Below are 15,930 nucleotides of genomic sequence, written 5' to 3'. Positions count from 1 at the left end.
GGAGCTGTGCATAATTCTGCCATCTTCAACAATGGTTCTTAACCTGTGGTCCAGGGATCCCTGGGGATCTGTGAAGAGTCTCAACTAAATAACATTAACAAGTTAACAAAGTGTATATAAATATAGAAGTAAAATTGTATATCTGAAAATGTTAATATGTTCTGCAAGTGTGAAAGAATTTGAAATTGGAGTCTAAAACCTTAAATTAGTATCCTCAGATTAACTTGTGGGAGTAGTAAAAGTATATATAAGGAAATATAGTGTGGGCGAAGAGTGGCCTCAATTCAATATAGAAATGCCCCAACCTTTCTATTAAAATTATTTTTTTATATTTGTTTGTGAATTAATATAAAATATTTCACCATTTGTGTATTTATTTGATGAATGCTTGTTTCTGTATTTTTGTGTATGGTTTTGCAGTTCAAATCATCGAAAATGCTTAGGCCAGGGTCCCAGGTGTCCAGTAATGATTCAGTGGGGGTACCTGGGTTCAAGTAATAGGTGGGTGTCCTCAGAAGTCAAATTATTAAGAACCACTGATCTAAAGGATAGGTTTTGACTAGTAACTGGTTTTCCTGGAAAATTTCAAATGTGTATTTTTTTTTTTAATCAGAAACCAATTATTCAGATCATTAAGGAAAGAAAGGTACCTGGAAAGGCTGCACGAGGCTGGCATATCGCGACTCCATTCAATTGGTCCATTTTCTGCTTTCTGTAGTCCAGATATTGCCCCAGAAGGCTTTCCGGTGATTATCTGATACCTTAGAAAGGTCAAATAAATAAATCATACGTTATTTGTGTTCTTTTCACTTTTCAAATATTACCCCTTGTGGTGTCAGTGGTGGGTACATAATCAGGTAATGAAAGCATAAAACACTTTTCTGATAGGTAGTACAATATGGTGAGTAGCAGCAAAGAAACAGGCATACAAAAACTATCATTAAGTAATACAAGTGGCAAGCAACAATGAAATTTCATAAGGATTGTTACTTACCCTGTAAGCATCTGTTTGTTGCATGTAGTGAGGCAGATTCACATGTTGTGTATACTTCTGCCATCTACTGTTTGGCTAGAACGATTCCAACTTATTTATCTGCGAAGACGTCTTGAGTCATGATGACTCTTCCTCTGGTCTTAGATGCACATGGGCACCAGTTCCATTGCTGGGTGATTTTTCGCTAATCAGGTGGTAGTAGGAATGGAATAGTGAGCAGAAAAGAATAATGTCCATGCTCATAGAGAAAAATGCTTTAAGTCAAATAAATTTGTAACAAACACTGGCTTCTGGGGAGGAGGGTTAAACTGTCTGGGTAGCTGACTTTGTGTGAGACGAGCCTACTTGTTTGGGAACTTCTCCTGTGGGGTGACAGACAGTTCCAGAAGGGTCAAGAACAATAGATGTCTGGCCCACGGGGGGGAGGTAACAACTATGAGAGTGAGGGATGTCTGACTGAGCTTCCTGACTATGTAAGGAATCAGTGGGAGAGGAGGAAAAGCGTAAACAAAGATCCCCGACCAATTGATCCACAGATCATTGCCCATGGACTGGGAGTGTGGAACCCTGGCAGAGATGTTTGGGCATTTTGCATTTTCATGTGTGGCGAAAAGTTCTATGTTTGGAGCGCTCCATCTTTGGAAGAAACGGAGTAGGACTTGAAGGTGGAGTTCCCACTCGTGGACTTGTTGCTGTGTCCTGCTGAGCAGGTCAGTGAAGTTGTTCACTCCATGAAGATTCTCTGCCAGGAGATGGACATGAGGATGAATGGCCCAATCCTGACTCTCTGTGCTAGGGACACTAGCTGAGGTACTGCCACCATGCTTCTGCAGTTAGAACATGCTTGGTCATACTGTCTGTCCCCACAAGAACTCTATTGCCTTGAATTTAATGAAATAAAAGCTATGAGAGATAGATGAATGTCTAACAATTCCTAGTGGTTGATGTGGTGGCCATGGATCCTGGACTGGCATGCTGTTAAGGTGTGCTCCCCAGGTGTCTGAAGATGCATCCGTGGTGATGGTCACTTGCAGAACTGGCTCTGCCAAGGGCCTGCCATGCAATAGATTGTTGCGGTTTCACCACTGCAGAGAGCTGTGGGTGCTGACCTTTACCAACAACAGCTCCTCCAACTGACCCTCCGCTTGTGACCAGAGAATAGAGAGGAATTCCTAAAGCAGGCGTATATGTAGTCTGATATGGGGCACTAAGGCAATGTATGATGCCACCGTTCCCAGTAGGCACATCACAATGCATACTGAGAGTGAATGGAGTGGCTGAAAAAGAGGGAGAAGCTGCTGGAACACCTGCACGCTTTTGGGGCTGGGGAAGGTTTTGCCCACTACAGAGTTGAGAACTGACCGTAGGAAGGGATGAGTCTTAAATGGCACCAAGTCTGACTTGGTAGCATTGACTGTGAAAGCCAGGCTGTGCAGCAGGGAGACTGCAGTCTGGATTAAGCATTCCCATCTGCTTGACCTTTTGATCAGCCAACTGTCGCCGTAGGAAAAGACGCAAGTTCCTACCCTTCTTGGTAAAGACCCCTCGGTCGGGGTGACATCAAAGGCTAGTACCTTGAACTGCTAGTGTTGACGACTTGCCATGAAGCGGAGGTAGGGCCAGTGACCTACATGGATCAGGTTGTGAAAGTAGGTGGCCATCAGGTCTAGTGTGGTCAAGAAGTCACCTTGCTGCATTAGGGAAATGACATTATTGTATTGTGATCATGTGAAAGTGTTACAACAGGATGTATTTGTTGAGACGACGTAGGTTGAGGATGGGTCTGAAGGGATTTGTCCTTCTTGGGGATAAGGAAGTAGACACCTTTGCACTGGTATTGGTGGGGCACTGCCTTTGTGACTCGTTTGAGTTGGAAAGCCTGCACCTCTTCTAGCAGTAGAATTAGATGTTCTGGGCTGAGGGTGTGTGTGTGTGGGATGGAATGTTTGGTGTGGTTGAAATGCGCTCTAGGCTCCAGCCGTGCTTGATGATGGATAGGATCCAATTGTCTGTGGTAATCTTTTCCCAGCAGGCAAGGAATCATTGAGGTCTCTCGCTGACAGTTGTTGGAGTGGAGGCTCCTTTACTAGGGCTGCCTTTGTCCTTGGAGCTATCTCCTCTGAAGGAGCCCCATGTGAAACCCCTGCTGCCCTGTTGGTAGCCCTGTTGCTGCCTAGGGTAGGATTATGCAAGTTTGGGGGAGGTGACTTTTGAGCCTGCTCTTGGCTGCTGCCTTCGAACGGACCCCCTGACAGAAGGAACCTGTAAGGCTCCCATCACCTTCGTGGTCTCTGTGTCTTTTAAAAAAAAAAAAAAATTTCAAGCACAATGTCCAAAGAGATGTCCTCCTTCGAACAGCAGAATGATGAGGTGCTGTTGCAACTGTGGCTTGAAATCAGACGCTCTGAGCCAGGAGTGGCGCTGCAGGATGACCTAAGAGTTGGTACTCTAGCTGCTGTAGCCTCCACGTATAAAGCATACCTAATATTTGCTTTAGAGAGGTACCCTTACCTTCCTCCATAAGCTCCTACCCCTACGTATGATACCGGTCTGGGAAGCGCAGCAGAAGTCCCTCCATCTCCTCCCAGTTGGCTTTACCTCATCTAGAGAGAAGGCTTATGGAGCTGGGAATGCTCCAATGCGTGGCTGCACCTCAGGCCTCTCTCTACCCTGCAGCATTGAATTGCTTGCTCTCCTTATCAGGAGGTGGGGCGTCCCTGGGTGCCTGGGCTGCTGCCCTCTTCGTAGCAGTAGTAACTAATAAGGAGTCAGGTGGGATGTTACCCCGGATGTAGAGCAGGCCAGAGGGCACAGGTTTGTATTGTTCCTCAATGCTTGGAGTGATCATACAAGATTTACCCGGGTCCTTAAAAAGCTTAAAGGCAGACTATATGATACCCTTGAGCATGGGGAGTGACGTACATCTCTACCTTATGGCTGTCTGCAGCACGCTGCAGGAATCTGTGGTATGTAGTGGTATTATCCGGTAGGGAAGCCCGGACTGAGATGTGCTCTAGGTCTGGGTCTACCTGAGGGTTGACAAGGTAGTCATCACAGGGTTATCCGGAGGCCCCAGGGTAGACTTGGGCAAAGTAGTGCGAAATCCTCAAAGGTAAGCCTGCGTTTCTTGGACAAGTTTTTTGTGATGCCAAAATAATTCCTGTGCGCAGGTCGAGGAGGATACTCCTCTGCTGTTCATCCAGCTCATGCTGTAGGCTCTCAAGGATTGGGCGTCCCTCTGCATCAACAGCAGAGGTCTTCGGAGCAGACAATGGTTTTGACGCCAACAGCAGTTCTTTCAGAGCCAGTGATCACTTTGGCTTTGATGGCAGAGCAGACTGACGGTTTGGAGCTCTGAAGCCTTGAATCAGTGTCGACCAGTGCTCTGAGGCAGTGGTGCATTCAAGGGTGGAAGAGGCTTCTGCACAGGTCTCAATAACCGTCCCTCGGAGGCTGGTCGATCCAGAAGTTTTGGAGGGGTTGGGGCATCAACAGTACCCACACAAGGTGTGGTCTTCAAGAAATGACTAGAGTTCATTAGTTTTACTATGAGTGACATGTATTTGAAGATTCGTAATAGAAGAATATGGTGAAAACTATATAAAGCTATGCAGGAGAAACAAATTAGAACTGGTGGGGGCATGCAGTAAAGAACAGGCCAAAGCAAATATGCAGTGTGAGTGGAGAGGGAAACTCGTTGCATCTGAAGTGCCCAGATCGGTCTTTTGCTGCTGATTGGTTCAGAACAGTTTAATACCATATTGTCTGCACTACTGTGTAGCACAGTCACACTCATCACGTGTGAGTAAAGATTTCAACCACATTTTTCCAATATGTAAGAAATTATTTTAGACCCATAGTAAAGAGTAGGTGTAGGAGGGGGAAGTCACTTCTGTCCAAGTCTTAAAAGGCAGGAGATCCCATACAGACTGCCATTGAGTGTGGTGTGCCTGGACAGAGGAGATACAGTGGCCTTCATCCACCTGGAGCTCTCTGCAGCATGTGGCACAGTGTTGCACCCCATTCTCATCCAAAACCTTCATGACATCAGAATCCAAGGACTTGCGCTCCAATGGATCTGCTCCTTCCTGACTGAAAGTCAGTCAGCCTGGCGCAAAACACCTTGAAAGCCCGCAACTTCATCTGTGGAGTTCCACAAGGATACTCCCTGAGCTCGGGCCCTCTTCAACTACACATGATCCCTCTAGCCAGCATAATCAGCTCTCACAACATCAAAGTCCTTTCCTTCACCAAGGACAGAAATTTCATTCTCCTCCCTCACAGTCAAGATACCCACTACCCGGAGCCAGTTCAATGTCTGCATGACTGAATTCGCCCACTGGCTGACAACTAACTGTCCAAAACCAACAAGATTGAAACTGTAATCTTTGGGAAGAGCACATCACTGTGGGACTCCACCTGGTGGCCAACCGAGCTTGGACCCACAACCATCCACACCACCCACATCAAGTAGCCTTGGGATCATCATCTACAGCAAACTCTACATGACCGCCCAAGTTAATGCCATCATGTTTCATGCTTCCATACCATAAAAAGATGCTAATTTTTTTTTTTCAATCAGCTTCCAGAAAACCATCATGCCTGCCCTGGTCACAAGTAAGCTTGACTATGAAAAAACCCTCTATGCTGGGATCAACAAAAAACTCACCACAAGGCAGCAGACCATTCAGAACGCGGCAGCCAGAATCACTCAACAACCCACCCTGCACTCACACCTCTCCACGCCTGAAGGAGCTCCACTGGCTCCTTGTTCACAAATGAGAACATTTCACACTCCTCATCCACACTTTCAAGGCACTGCATAACACTGGCCCAGCATACCTCAACAACTGCATCTGATTTCAAAAACCTTTCAGACACCTCCGCTCATCAGGACTCCACGTGCACAAGTATTGCATATATTCGGAAAACCATATCTGACAGTAGAGCCTCCTACATTGCTCCTAAAATGAGAAACGACCTGCCACTACATGAAAGTCTCCTCCCTAGTTCTTTTGAATTCCACAAGAAGCTGAAAATCTGGCTTTTCAAGCAGTTCCACTAAGCCCTACGTGTGGCTAGACATGCCTGCTCAGTGCCAGGATAACCTTGCGTGTGATAATGCACTCTACAAATATGCATAAGATATTTGACTTGAGTTTCAAGTTTAATGGGTTGTGGACACCTAATTCCAAAAATGGCATATCATTTTGCAGTGCATGGTCAGGCACTGTAAATCCCTTTTGTCAGTGGCATCAGATAATGTTTGAATGTAGCCCTAGTTTATGACCCTTCAATGAGGGTCTTAAAGTTCCTTTGAATAGATAATAATTTTGGTTTTGCTAAAGCAGAGGAGACTTTAGAAATTCAGAGTTGGCAATAGGTAAGTGTTTGATATTTACCTGATTGCTAGTATTCATATCCTTTTTGTTGTGCTTTAAGTTTAAATATAGACTTCACAACTGTGAAAAGTGTGTACAATTTGAACACCATGTGGGCATGGATGACGAATTTCTACAGCATCCCAGTTAGGTACAACTCAGAAAGTGCATTATTTTCAAGAAATTGTAGAAGTCCAAATTATTTAGGTTAAATATGGCTAGGAGTTCTATTAAGGCGACAGGGCAGCAGTGGAGTTCTCAGGCCCCTACTAAGAAAATTCCTGCAATATGCCACATATCCCCAAAACAGTTTTCCCATCACTTTTAAACTTTGTATTGTTCCATAAAGGTATCAAGGAAGAAAATGTTGTTAGCTGTTTTGCCTAGTAGGATTATGGAAGTGGCATTAATGATCAAGATGCATTTGGAGTGCAATATGTTAGTACTGCAGATGATGAAGGCTATTACGTTTGGAGAAAGTAGGAAACTATCAATTTCTATCTGTCCAGGTGGGTTCTTGGTTTCTGGTAGGAGCCATAATATCCCTTGCATAGTTATATATACATTGTATTAAGTGAATCAATGTGCCAGTTTTAAACTACCCAGGCTTTTCCGGAGCTACATTAAAAAAATAATTCCACCTTCTTACATACAACCTTATTGTGAAGTTAAGAGTTTGGGTTTCTTGTTTTTGCCTGAGGAAGTTTGGTGTTTGATACATGAATGGTCTTTAGGAAATAATTTGAGAGGTGGATTAGGAACATCATGAGGCAGTAACATGCCACTTGTGTTACCATCATCTTGGTTGTTCCAATTTTTACCAACCTGATAGATGATTGAGTTATCAGGATTCCAGTAGTGATTTGATCTTGGAGATTTTTACTCTTTCACCATAGAAGGCACATTCTTGTACGCTTTCACTAAACTAAATTCAGAGGTATTTAAGACAGGAGAGTTGTTAGTGAATGCGGGAGTGCTGGTGTGCATATGAAGTTAGGGCTTGACTTTGAGATATCCAAAAACTTGGAACAATTATTGATTTGCACAAACAATAGGTATCAAATTTTATGACAGTAAAACTGCCAGCGGTACTGAGTATTCCAAGAAAGTTTTTTTTTTTTCTTGCAGTTTTATATAGCTCAAACTTGGTCCGGTGTTGGTTAGTTCACATGAATACCTGGCTATATTAGACAATACCAGATGCCTGGCTGATTAAGGGTGATACCCTGAAACCAGTCCCAGGATGCTTGTTTCCAGTCCAGGGAGGTCCTGGCGTCGCAGTTTGGGGTGGACTGTTCCCAAGGGGAGCAGGGTCAAGACTGATTTTGGATATAGCTGGGTCCCAAGTGCAAAGGCACAGTTAGCAAAAAAAACACACAAAAACGTTGGACTTAGGCCCAGAATGTTTGACACTGTTCAGCATTGCATCCATCACTTGTTCTTTTTGGATTTTTTTTTTTTAAGGCACAGGAAGATTCTAAGTAATTTTCCCAGAATTACAAGATGTTGAGCCAATGCAGAAACTCGAACCTGGTTCACTGAGGTCAGCAGCTCTAGCCATTAGGCTACATCTACTATCTAGTCAGCAAAACAGTTTTTGCAAAAGATGGGCCAATGTCTTGTGCCGTGCCCTTCAGTTTAAGTGACCCAAGAGTTTATCCTTAACTTGCATAGCACCACACCAATCCCAGATAAGTGTCCTTAAATCTGAATTTGGCTAGCTCTCACCATGAGAACCCTCACAACACTGTTAGAAGTCCTTTCTGTGTCCACAACTGTAGCGGCCATGGGGCTGTACAGATGTTTACTTTATTCAGCAACATGCCCCAGCATCCACATTATCAAAAGGAGAGGCACACATGAGTATATTTTCTTCAGTTAACGCTGCTCTTGATTTTTCACTTGTTCTTAATGAAGTGTCCAGATTTTGGCTTTAAAACGCAGATCACTCAGGATGTATCTTCCAAAATTGTCAGATTGGGTCTATTGTTGCTTGTGAAGTTAGGGATAATTGAGTCCCATCAATCAGAACATATTCTAACCAAGTACAAAATGGGCTCCTAATAAGTAGATAAGTAATAGGTAGACTGTTGTGTGCTCCATAAATCTTTCAAATCCAGGTGGTAGGACAGTTTTCACATTTGTTTAAGAAATTTTAAGCGGCACATTGTTTTGTAAGTGTCAAAGGGACCAAGGTCAGCCCCCTCAATTGGTTTGGAACTTTAAGGCATACTTGGTATTTTATGCCCAAGATTGTCTAAAATACTAGATTGTTACTTGCAAGGGTGTAAATGTCCATCCCAAACATTCTCATAATTTTTCTGTAACCTAGTGAGCAATTAGCTGTCCTATCATCAACTTCAGGTGAAATGACGAAATCACAATGATGTTTACATTGTTCTTACTTCTGACTTCTAAACATGTGACATCGACTGCCAAAGGCTTCTCACACTCATCACATATTTCACTGCAATCTATGACACCTACAGTAAAGTAATACCACACTTAAGTCTAGCATAACCACAAAATATGCACATTTTCCTTCTCTTCAGATGGTGATTTAGGTTCTTTATAGCAAGAGATACAACTTCAATAGACTTAATGTAACTACAGTTAGTTGTTGGTTAGTGTGAACAGGGCTCTAAACATGAATAAGTGTAAAAGAGATCGGGTTCAGGGACCCGTGCAGTTGCACGATACAGTGACGCACGAGTCTGGCTGAAGGAGGTGCTGTGTATCGAAACCAAACTAAACACAGCCAGTCTCTTCCTGACTTAATATCGTCAACTACAAATAAATCATGACTCTGAAGAAAACAAGATTGGTTAAAGTTGTGTTTATGTGTTTATCAGCTCAAAGTGGTCAGAGCAGAGTGTTGGTGATCTGCTTGGTTATATAAAGGACCTCCCTCTCTTATCCAACAGCATGGAGTGGGATTATGGACAATGGTCAAATACCCTACTGTTTAAGAAGGTAGGACAGAGACTGGTGGATTTCTATGTTTCAAATTTAGAGAAAGGACGTTCTCAGGATCAGGGTGGGGTCAACTACACCTCTGTGAGTTGAAAAGGATTTGTTGATGTGTAGATAACCTTGCTGTGTATGCAGTGACACGTTTGTAACCTTAAGAATGCTCACACTTGAACATACAACCAACTTGGCATTTGACCAATGCAAGGTTAAGTCAATGAGCCTATGCGCCCAATTAGCCTTAATTTAATCCATGTCCAAATTCGAGACTATCCTCAACTTTACGGTCTGTTTAGCGAAATACTGTGAGATTATAATTATGGAATCCGTTTAAGTGATTTGCTCAACCATGCTGGAAAAGCAGTTAATAAAATATGAGGGCTCTTGAGTACTTTACTGACTATTTGTTTAAACCTACATCCATCCTAGGTCATCAAATTAAGGTGGCTTTTGCTATGCCTGAGCTGAATGAGAACACTAAAGTATTCCACTGGCAGAAAGAAATGATATTTTGTTGTATGGGGTATTTTACCACATTCAGTCCCTTAATAGTTGAGACAAGGTGGCTAGAAGGAAAAAAGCAGCATCATGTTATCAAGGCTTACAAAATGAAAGGAAAGACATTGTGAGACAAGTAGTTCATTCACCAACCAGAAACTCAAAGAAATAACAAAATAATCGGCCATCATTTGAGCATAATTCATCAAAGACTACAGTGTTAGTAATTCGATCAAAGCTTAAGGAGAGTGAGGATACACATGTCTCAGAATGTGAAGTCAGGCAGAATAAGAAGCCCTATTCCTAAAGAAGAAAGAGAGAAGACATGCACACAATCTGTGTTTATAATTTTTGAAGACAATCATGTCAATTTGTAAAGCCAAATCATTTAAGACTCAGGCTTTGATAACATTACTTACTGACGTTACAGCAGGGTTATCAAGTGAAACGACTATGAGGATGATAAATTAAATTTATTGTATTTATGAAAAAGATTACAACAAAAATAATATAAAATATAGTTATTGAGAATACTAGCTAATCATTAAAACAAAAAGGTTCAAATCACGTATAAACTAGAATCAATTTTTAAGAACAGGTTGCTTAACTCAGGAAATTAATACTTTATAGGCTTGGTCTAAGAATTGAATTAGCTGTATTATTGCACTATTATCTCTAACACTAAAACAGTACATAACAGCCTCCACAGTAGATCTTATTTTTGCCTTATTAAAAAACTGGTTGTAGATACACTTTTCTTAAATAAAATGGTTTCGGGCAAATACATATAATATGCAACAGTCGACAAGCAGATTTTCCTTGGATGCCATTTGCCCTCAAATTCATAAATTGCTATATACAACAGTCTAAATCTTAGAAATGTAATTTTACCATAGTCTGGCAGGTTTGACCCTACAGAATCTTGCCTCTGTAAAGCTAAAGTGTCAAAAAGTAAGTCCATATGGTTGTATTGTTTAGACTTTGCAATGCTGGTGTCTGTCTACAGGCAAATTTAAAATCCCACGAAGCAGAAGTTTTCAAGCAATTTAACTTTGCCGGCGACTCTAGATCAGGTAATTCATATGTTTCTAGGTCCTTGTTTGAGGATAGAACATTCAGCTCAAAGTTCTTATACGTTGTTTTCTTTAATTCCTGATGGATTAATGATTTTAAGGTAGAAGAATCTGCCCTTGTGCAGTCACAGGCGTAGTTCAAAGTGTTTTAGTAATGAAGTGAGGATTAAGATTTGAGGTTTAATTTGAGCCTGATAACACAATGCATAGTAGCTGTATAAGATTAATTTATGGCAGATTGGCAATTAGTCCATTCTCCACGTTAAATGTATTTATGCAATTTAGGAGTTATTCTTTACCTTATCTGGAGCCATGTGTCAGTGTGTAGTTCGACCAGGAAACATAATAAACTAGGGTCGATTTTCCACCTCTTGAGCTTTGTCCATAGGCCTTGCCGGTTCACCTAATCAAACACAGTGGAGTAGTCCACAAAACAGGCATACAACGTGGTTTTATTTTGTAATGATTTTTTTTTTGCCAGAAGAGTCAAGGCCATAATGCTGTCAACCGCTGAACAGCCATAGCAAAATCCAGTGTATGTTTGTAGGATTACATTTTGTTACGCTGCCCAGTTAACCAATTTTTTAAATATGTGTCAGGCAAATTGCTTCCCTTTGAAGTCTAGGAGGGTTATTAACCTAGAGCTGGCTAGATAATTTTTTGGGACCCCATTTATAGATCGGATGAGCTACCGTGCCGTTCTATGAGGTCGGAACCTGTACTGTCTTGGTAACATAGGAAAATAGCTGTTCCAGTAATAAACTTCAGAAAGGGACATCTAGTTTGTCCAGGTCAATAGATATACCACTAGGACCGGCAGCTTTGCAAGGGCGAGAGCTTCTTATTAATTTTGATATGTCTTGCTTAGTGATGGTAGGATATGTAACAAAATTTGTTGAAAGTTCAAATAAGCCGTTAATCGCTCAGTATATCTGGGGTCCGACTAAGTCAGTTCCAAAATGACTCAAACCATGCACTCTGCAGTACCTTGAATCATAATTCCCATGAAAATTATTTTAACAGATGGAATGGAATGGAAAAGGCAATTGCAGGAATTCTGGATTCCGAAGCTTCAAGGAATTTTATGGATATACAATTCGCTCAGTCCAGTGCAGCTTTACATGAGTATTGGTTAATTTGGCTTGCTGTGTCAACCATCAAGGGAAGACTTAGCTTGCTAGATGCTGTTCAGTTCAAGTTTATCTTGGATAAACCTTAACTAATGTTACTCAACTTGTGCATTGATTGGCCTGCAAGCACATTATAGTTGAATTCAGATCATTGCCTGGTTAGTTGCTGGAGTCCATGTAACAACTCTTTAAGGACCTAGCACGAATTTCTATTCCTATAGTAATGTATTGTGCAATATCTTTCACTTTTGGTATGGGGCTTAGTAATGTATTTGGTAAAAAGAAAGCAAATGTGCCAAATGAAACTGGAGTAAAGATTGTACAACTGAATGGGAACCTGGTGCTTCTAAAAGTTGTAAAAAAATGTTATGGTCTTACTAAGTTTGAGCCTGAATAAGTTAGAGTATGAAGAGGAAAATCGGAGTAAAGGGTTTATTAGACATTCACAGTCACCACCTTATTCTGCACTGTCCTTGTTACTAAAAAACAAGGAAAACTGTTACTGATCAACACTGATCTCAGTCCTGTTGGTTAAGATTTCAAATTCAAAGGTATTTACAAAACTAGATTTTAAGGGAGCTTACCACATAGCCAGACTCTGAGAAAGTAACGTATAGAAGATCACATTTCACACTAGTTTGGGTTGTTTGGGTATCTAGTCATGGCGTAAGGACTCTACAATGCTCGTGTGATATTTTATAGACCAAGTGGTGTGAGGAATTTTGGATGAGTTTTGTATAGTATGCTTGAATGATATTCTAGTTTATTCAGACTGCATAGACAGATACACAAACCATACATTAGCGCTGTATTCCTACTATTAAGAGGTCGCCAACTCTGTGCCAAAAGGGATTAATCTACTACAAAAGTTAATGAGATACATATTAACAGCAGAGGTTATTCAGATGGATGAACAGAAGGTTTGTTCACTGACATACACCTATCACAGTAAAGGTATTGAAAGTCTTTTAGGCTTCGCAACTTTTCTAAAAGGTTCATTCACCAATTTTCTGAAACAATAAGCACCATAACTAAGTTTATATGCAAAGGTGTAGTATTTGATTCATTAAAAGAGGCATATCAGGGCTTTAGGTTCTTAAAGGAAGGCTTTCCCAGAGCACATATTTTTTAAAACACTTTTATGAATACTGGTATTTTGTATTAAAGACATATCCTTCCCATTATGCCTCTCGGGTCTTCTACTGAAAAGGAACTGGAGTACTGGACAGATCTTCAAGTAGCACTTTTCTCTAAGAAATGGGACCACGCACACGATGGAAATGTATACAGGTCACTAAAATTTGCAGTTACTAAAGTCAAATAGAGCACTGACCCCTTGACAACTTGGTGGATTTTGTTCTGTCTGCCTTTGTTTTGAAATAAACTAAAGACCGGGTTTCAACAATAATTCATAAGAATGGCCCAGCAAGCACTGATCCACTCTGTAATGCCCTAATTTCTATGTCACAAATTTAGTGAAATGACATTATAAGGATGAGGTTGAATCAAATACACCTCTTAGAGTTGAAATGGGTATGCTGGAGAGTGCTTTCACCTAATCTTTCCTGTGATCTCTTGCTTCTTTAGAACAATGCCCGATGATGCTACCATTCCTTTGTTTTATCATACTACACAGGTCATATTCATCAGCAATTGAGTATAAATATACCTTCCAAAGGGTATTAGTCTAACGTGGATGTCCTTTTTATCAAGCTGCCAATCATAATGCTGTCTCTCTCATTTTCAGTCTTCTGTGGCAGCATTCCACCTTTGCTTGCCTAGAAAAATCCTCAGGCATTGCTTCCCCTGATTGAATCTATTCTCATGTCTTAACGCATGTTGCGGATTCAGGCAGTTATACAGCTTGAGGTCAAAAACGTCTCTGTAGTGAGCACTAGAGGAGTTCTTCAAAAGTTATATCTTGCTATTGAAAAAAAAAAAAAAACGTTTTTCAAACATCTTCTGGTTCCTTTCTAATAGGTGTTTTATTTGCATAGCCTGGAAATATCTTAATAAATCAGAGGAAACTTAGGACTCAATTAGGCCTTCACAGGCAGGTGGCAGGGAAAGTATGTGTTGTGCGCTTCTTGGTTTCTTACCTGGCCAAATAGAGTTGTTGATTACCTATTGGAATTTTTTGATGAGCAGTGGAGGTGCAGGCAGGAAGATAGTTTAAAACAGATAAAGAACTTTGGACAGTTTTGTCATCTTAACAGCAGCCATTCAGTCAAGTCACGATAACCAGCTTGTGTGCTACTTTAAGGTTGGCTTAGATCTCTGTTTCTAAGTGGGAGGAAGAATCTTCAGGACCGCCGTCTTGTTTCTGTTCAGATTCAAGGTCGCCCTGGAATGGAAATACAAAATCACGCGTGTCAAAAAGTGATATAAAAACAGTGGTAAAGGTGCACTCGTGAATACAGTGTATGGTGAAATATCATACATAAATATAACAAGCTTACCACCCCCAGAGTCAGGAACGGCTCCTTGGGAAGCTCCTTTTGTCCCAGACATGCGCTTCCCAAGGAGCTGTTCCTGACTCTGGGGGTGGTAAGCTTGTTATATTTATGTATGATATTTCACCATACACTGTGTTCACGAGTGCACCTTTACCACTGTTTTTATATCACTTTTTGACAAGCGTGATTTTGTATTTCCATTCCAGGGCGACCTTTTGTAATAACCAGTCTACTTAACGTAAGTGACGGTTTCTCTCTACCTTAAAGTGAAAAGACTCCTTATATATAAGACTTTGGAGAAGATGTTCTTACATTAACTTACTTTTGGTCCTGATGAAGCGTCGCAGGATCCGTTTGGACCATTAGACGCGAAACATGTCGACCTTGTACTAGAACCCCTAGACTGTTGGAGTTTTCTAGTAATTTTTGATGAAAGTAATTGAGCATTGTCACTCTTTTTTTACTTTCTTTTGTTTTTAATCTTGGTCTCCACCTTACTTATACTGATTAAATTCATGACGTTGGTTTAAGGTGGATAACCAATTTTATTTTACTCCTATATCATTCTCTTCGGTTTATTGTGTATCCTTAAATACAGGTAATATCTACCTTTTCTGGATCCACCCGCTACCTAGAGAGCTTTATGGGTAAGAGCTCCCTTTGGGAGCCCACCAGGCATTGCAGCACCAGCCTGGTGTAGAGCGTTCCCAATGATGAAGCCAGTCATCCATTGAGATGCTTGAGGGTTCTACGCTCTTAGCCACTCCTGGTCCTCTGTTTGGCTAAACTTTGGAACAGTGTACACCTTTTGTATTTCTTTAAGGATGGCCATACATTCAGATGGCAAGTTGATGTAACCAAAATATGACCTCAGGAGCCAAATCGCTAAGTTAAGAGTTTTGAGATTTGGGCTTCTGATTTCTCCATGGTTCTGAGTGAGACAGCACGGCCTGTTGGTGAGCTTCCCGTGGGGAACTACAGAGAGGTCTAGCAGTGTTGTGAATCAGTGTTGACGAACCCAGATGGGCGCTACTAGGATCATTGTGAGAGATGTTTGACTGAGCTTCTGAATCAGAAATGGAAGGAGAAGGAGAGGAGGAAAAGCATAGGCAAATATGCCTGATCAACTCATCCATAGTGCGTTGCCCTTGGATAATGGGTGTGGGAACCTGGAGGCAAAGTCTGAGCACTTCGCATTTTCTGCAGTTGCAAAAAGGTCTATATGAGGGAAGCCCCATCTGGGGAATTATTGGAGTAGGACATGTGGGTGGAGTTCCCACTTGTAAACTTGTTATTGCATCCTGCGTTGGCGAAATCGTTGCCCATGCCCGGGAGATATTCTGCTAACAGAGGACTGTTGTGATGTATTGCGCATCTTCATATAGTCTGTGAAAGAGGTGACAGTAGTGGAGACCGTGTCCCCTCCTC

The 15,930-nt window shown here is 41.5% G+C and overlaps 1 protein-coding gene across 1 annotated transcript in view; it reads right to left on the bottom strand.

Annotated features, from left to right (window-relative positions):
• TBK1 (TANK binding kinase 1) overlaps window positions 1–15,930 on the bottom strand; it is a 394,952-nt gene that overhangs the window by 265,207 nt on the left and 113,815 nt on the right. The window contains exon 7 of the mRNA XM_069229127.1: window positions 651–761. Coding sequence (XP_069085228.1) covers window positions 651–761 — 111 coding nt within the window. The remainder of the gene's footprint in view (window positions 1–650; window positions 762–15,930) is intronic.

This window comes from Pleurodeles waltl, chromosome 4_1 (genome assembly GCF_031143425.1).
Source record: "Pleurodeles waltl isolate 20211129_DDA chromosome 4_1, aPleWal1.hap1.20221129, whole genome shotgun sequence".
Classification (NCBI taxonomy): domain Eukaryota; kingdom Metazoa; phylum Chordata; class Amphibia; order Caudata; family Salamandridae; genus Pleurodeles; species Pleurodeles waltl.
The sequence above is the reverse complement of the archived record's forward strand: the minus strand, read 5'-3'. Positions and strand labels throughout refer to the sequence as shown.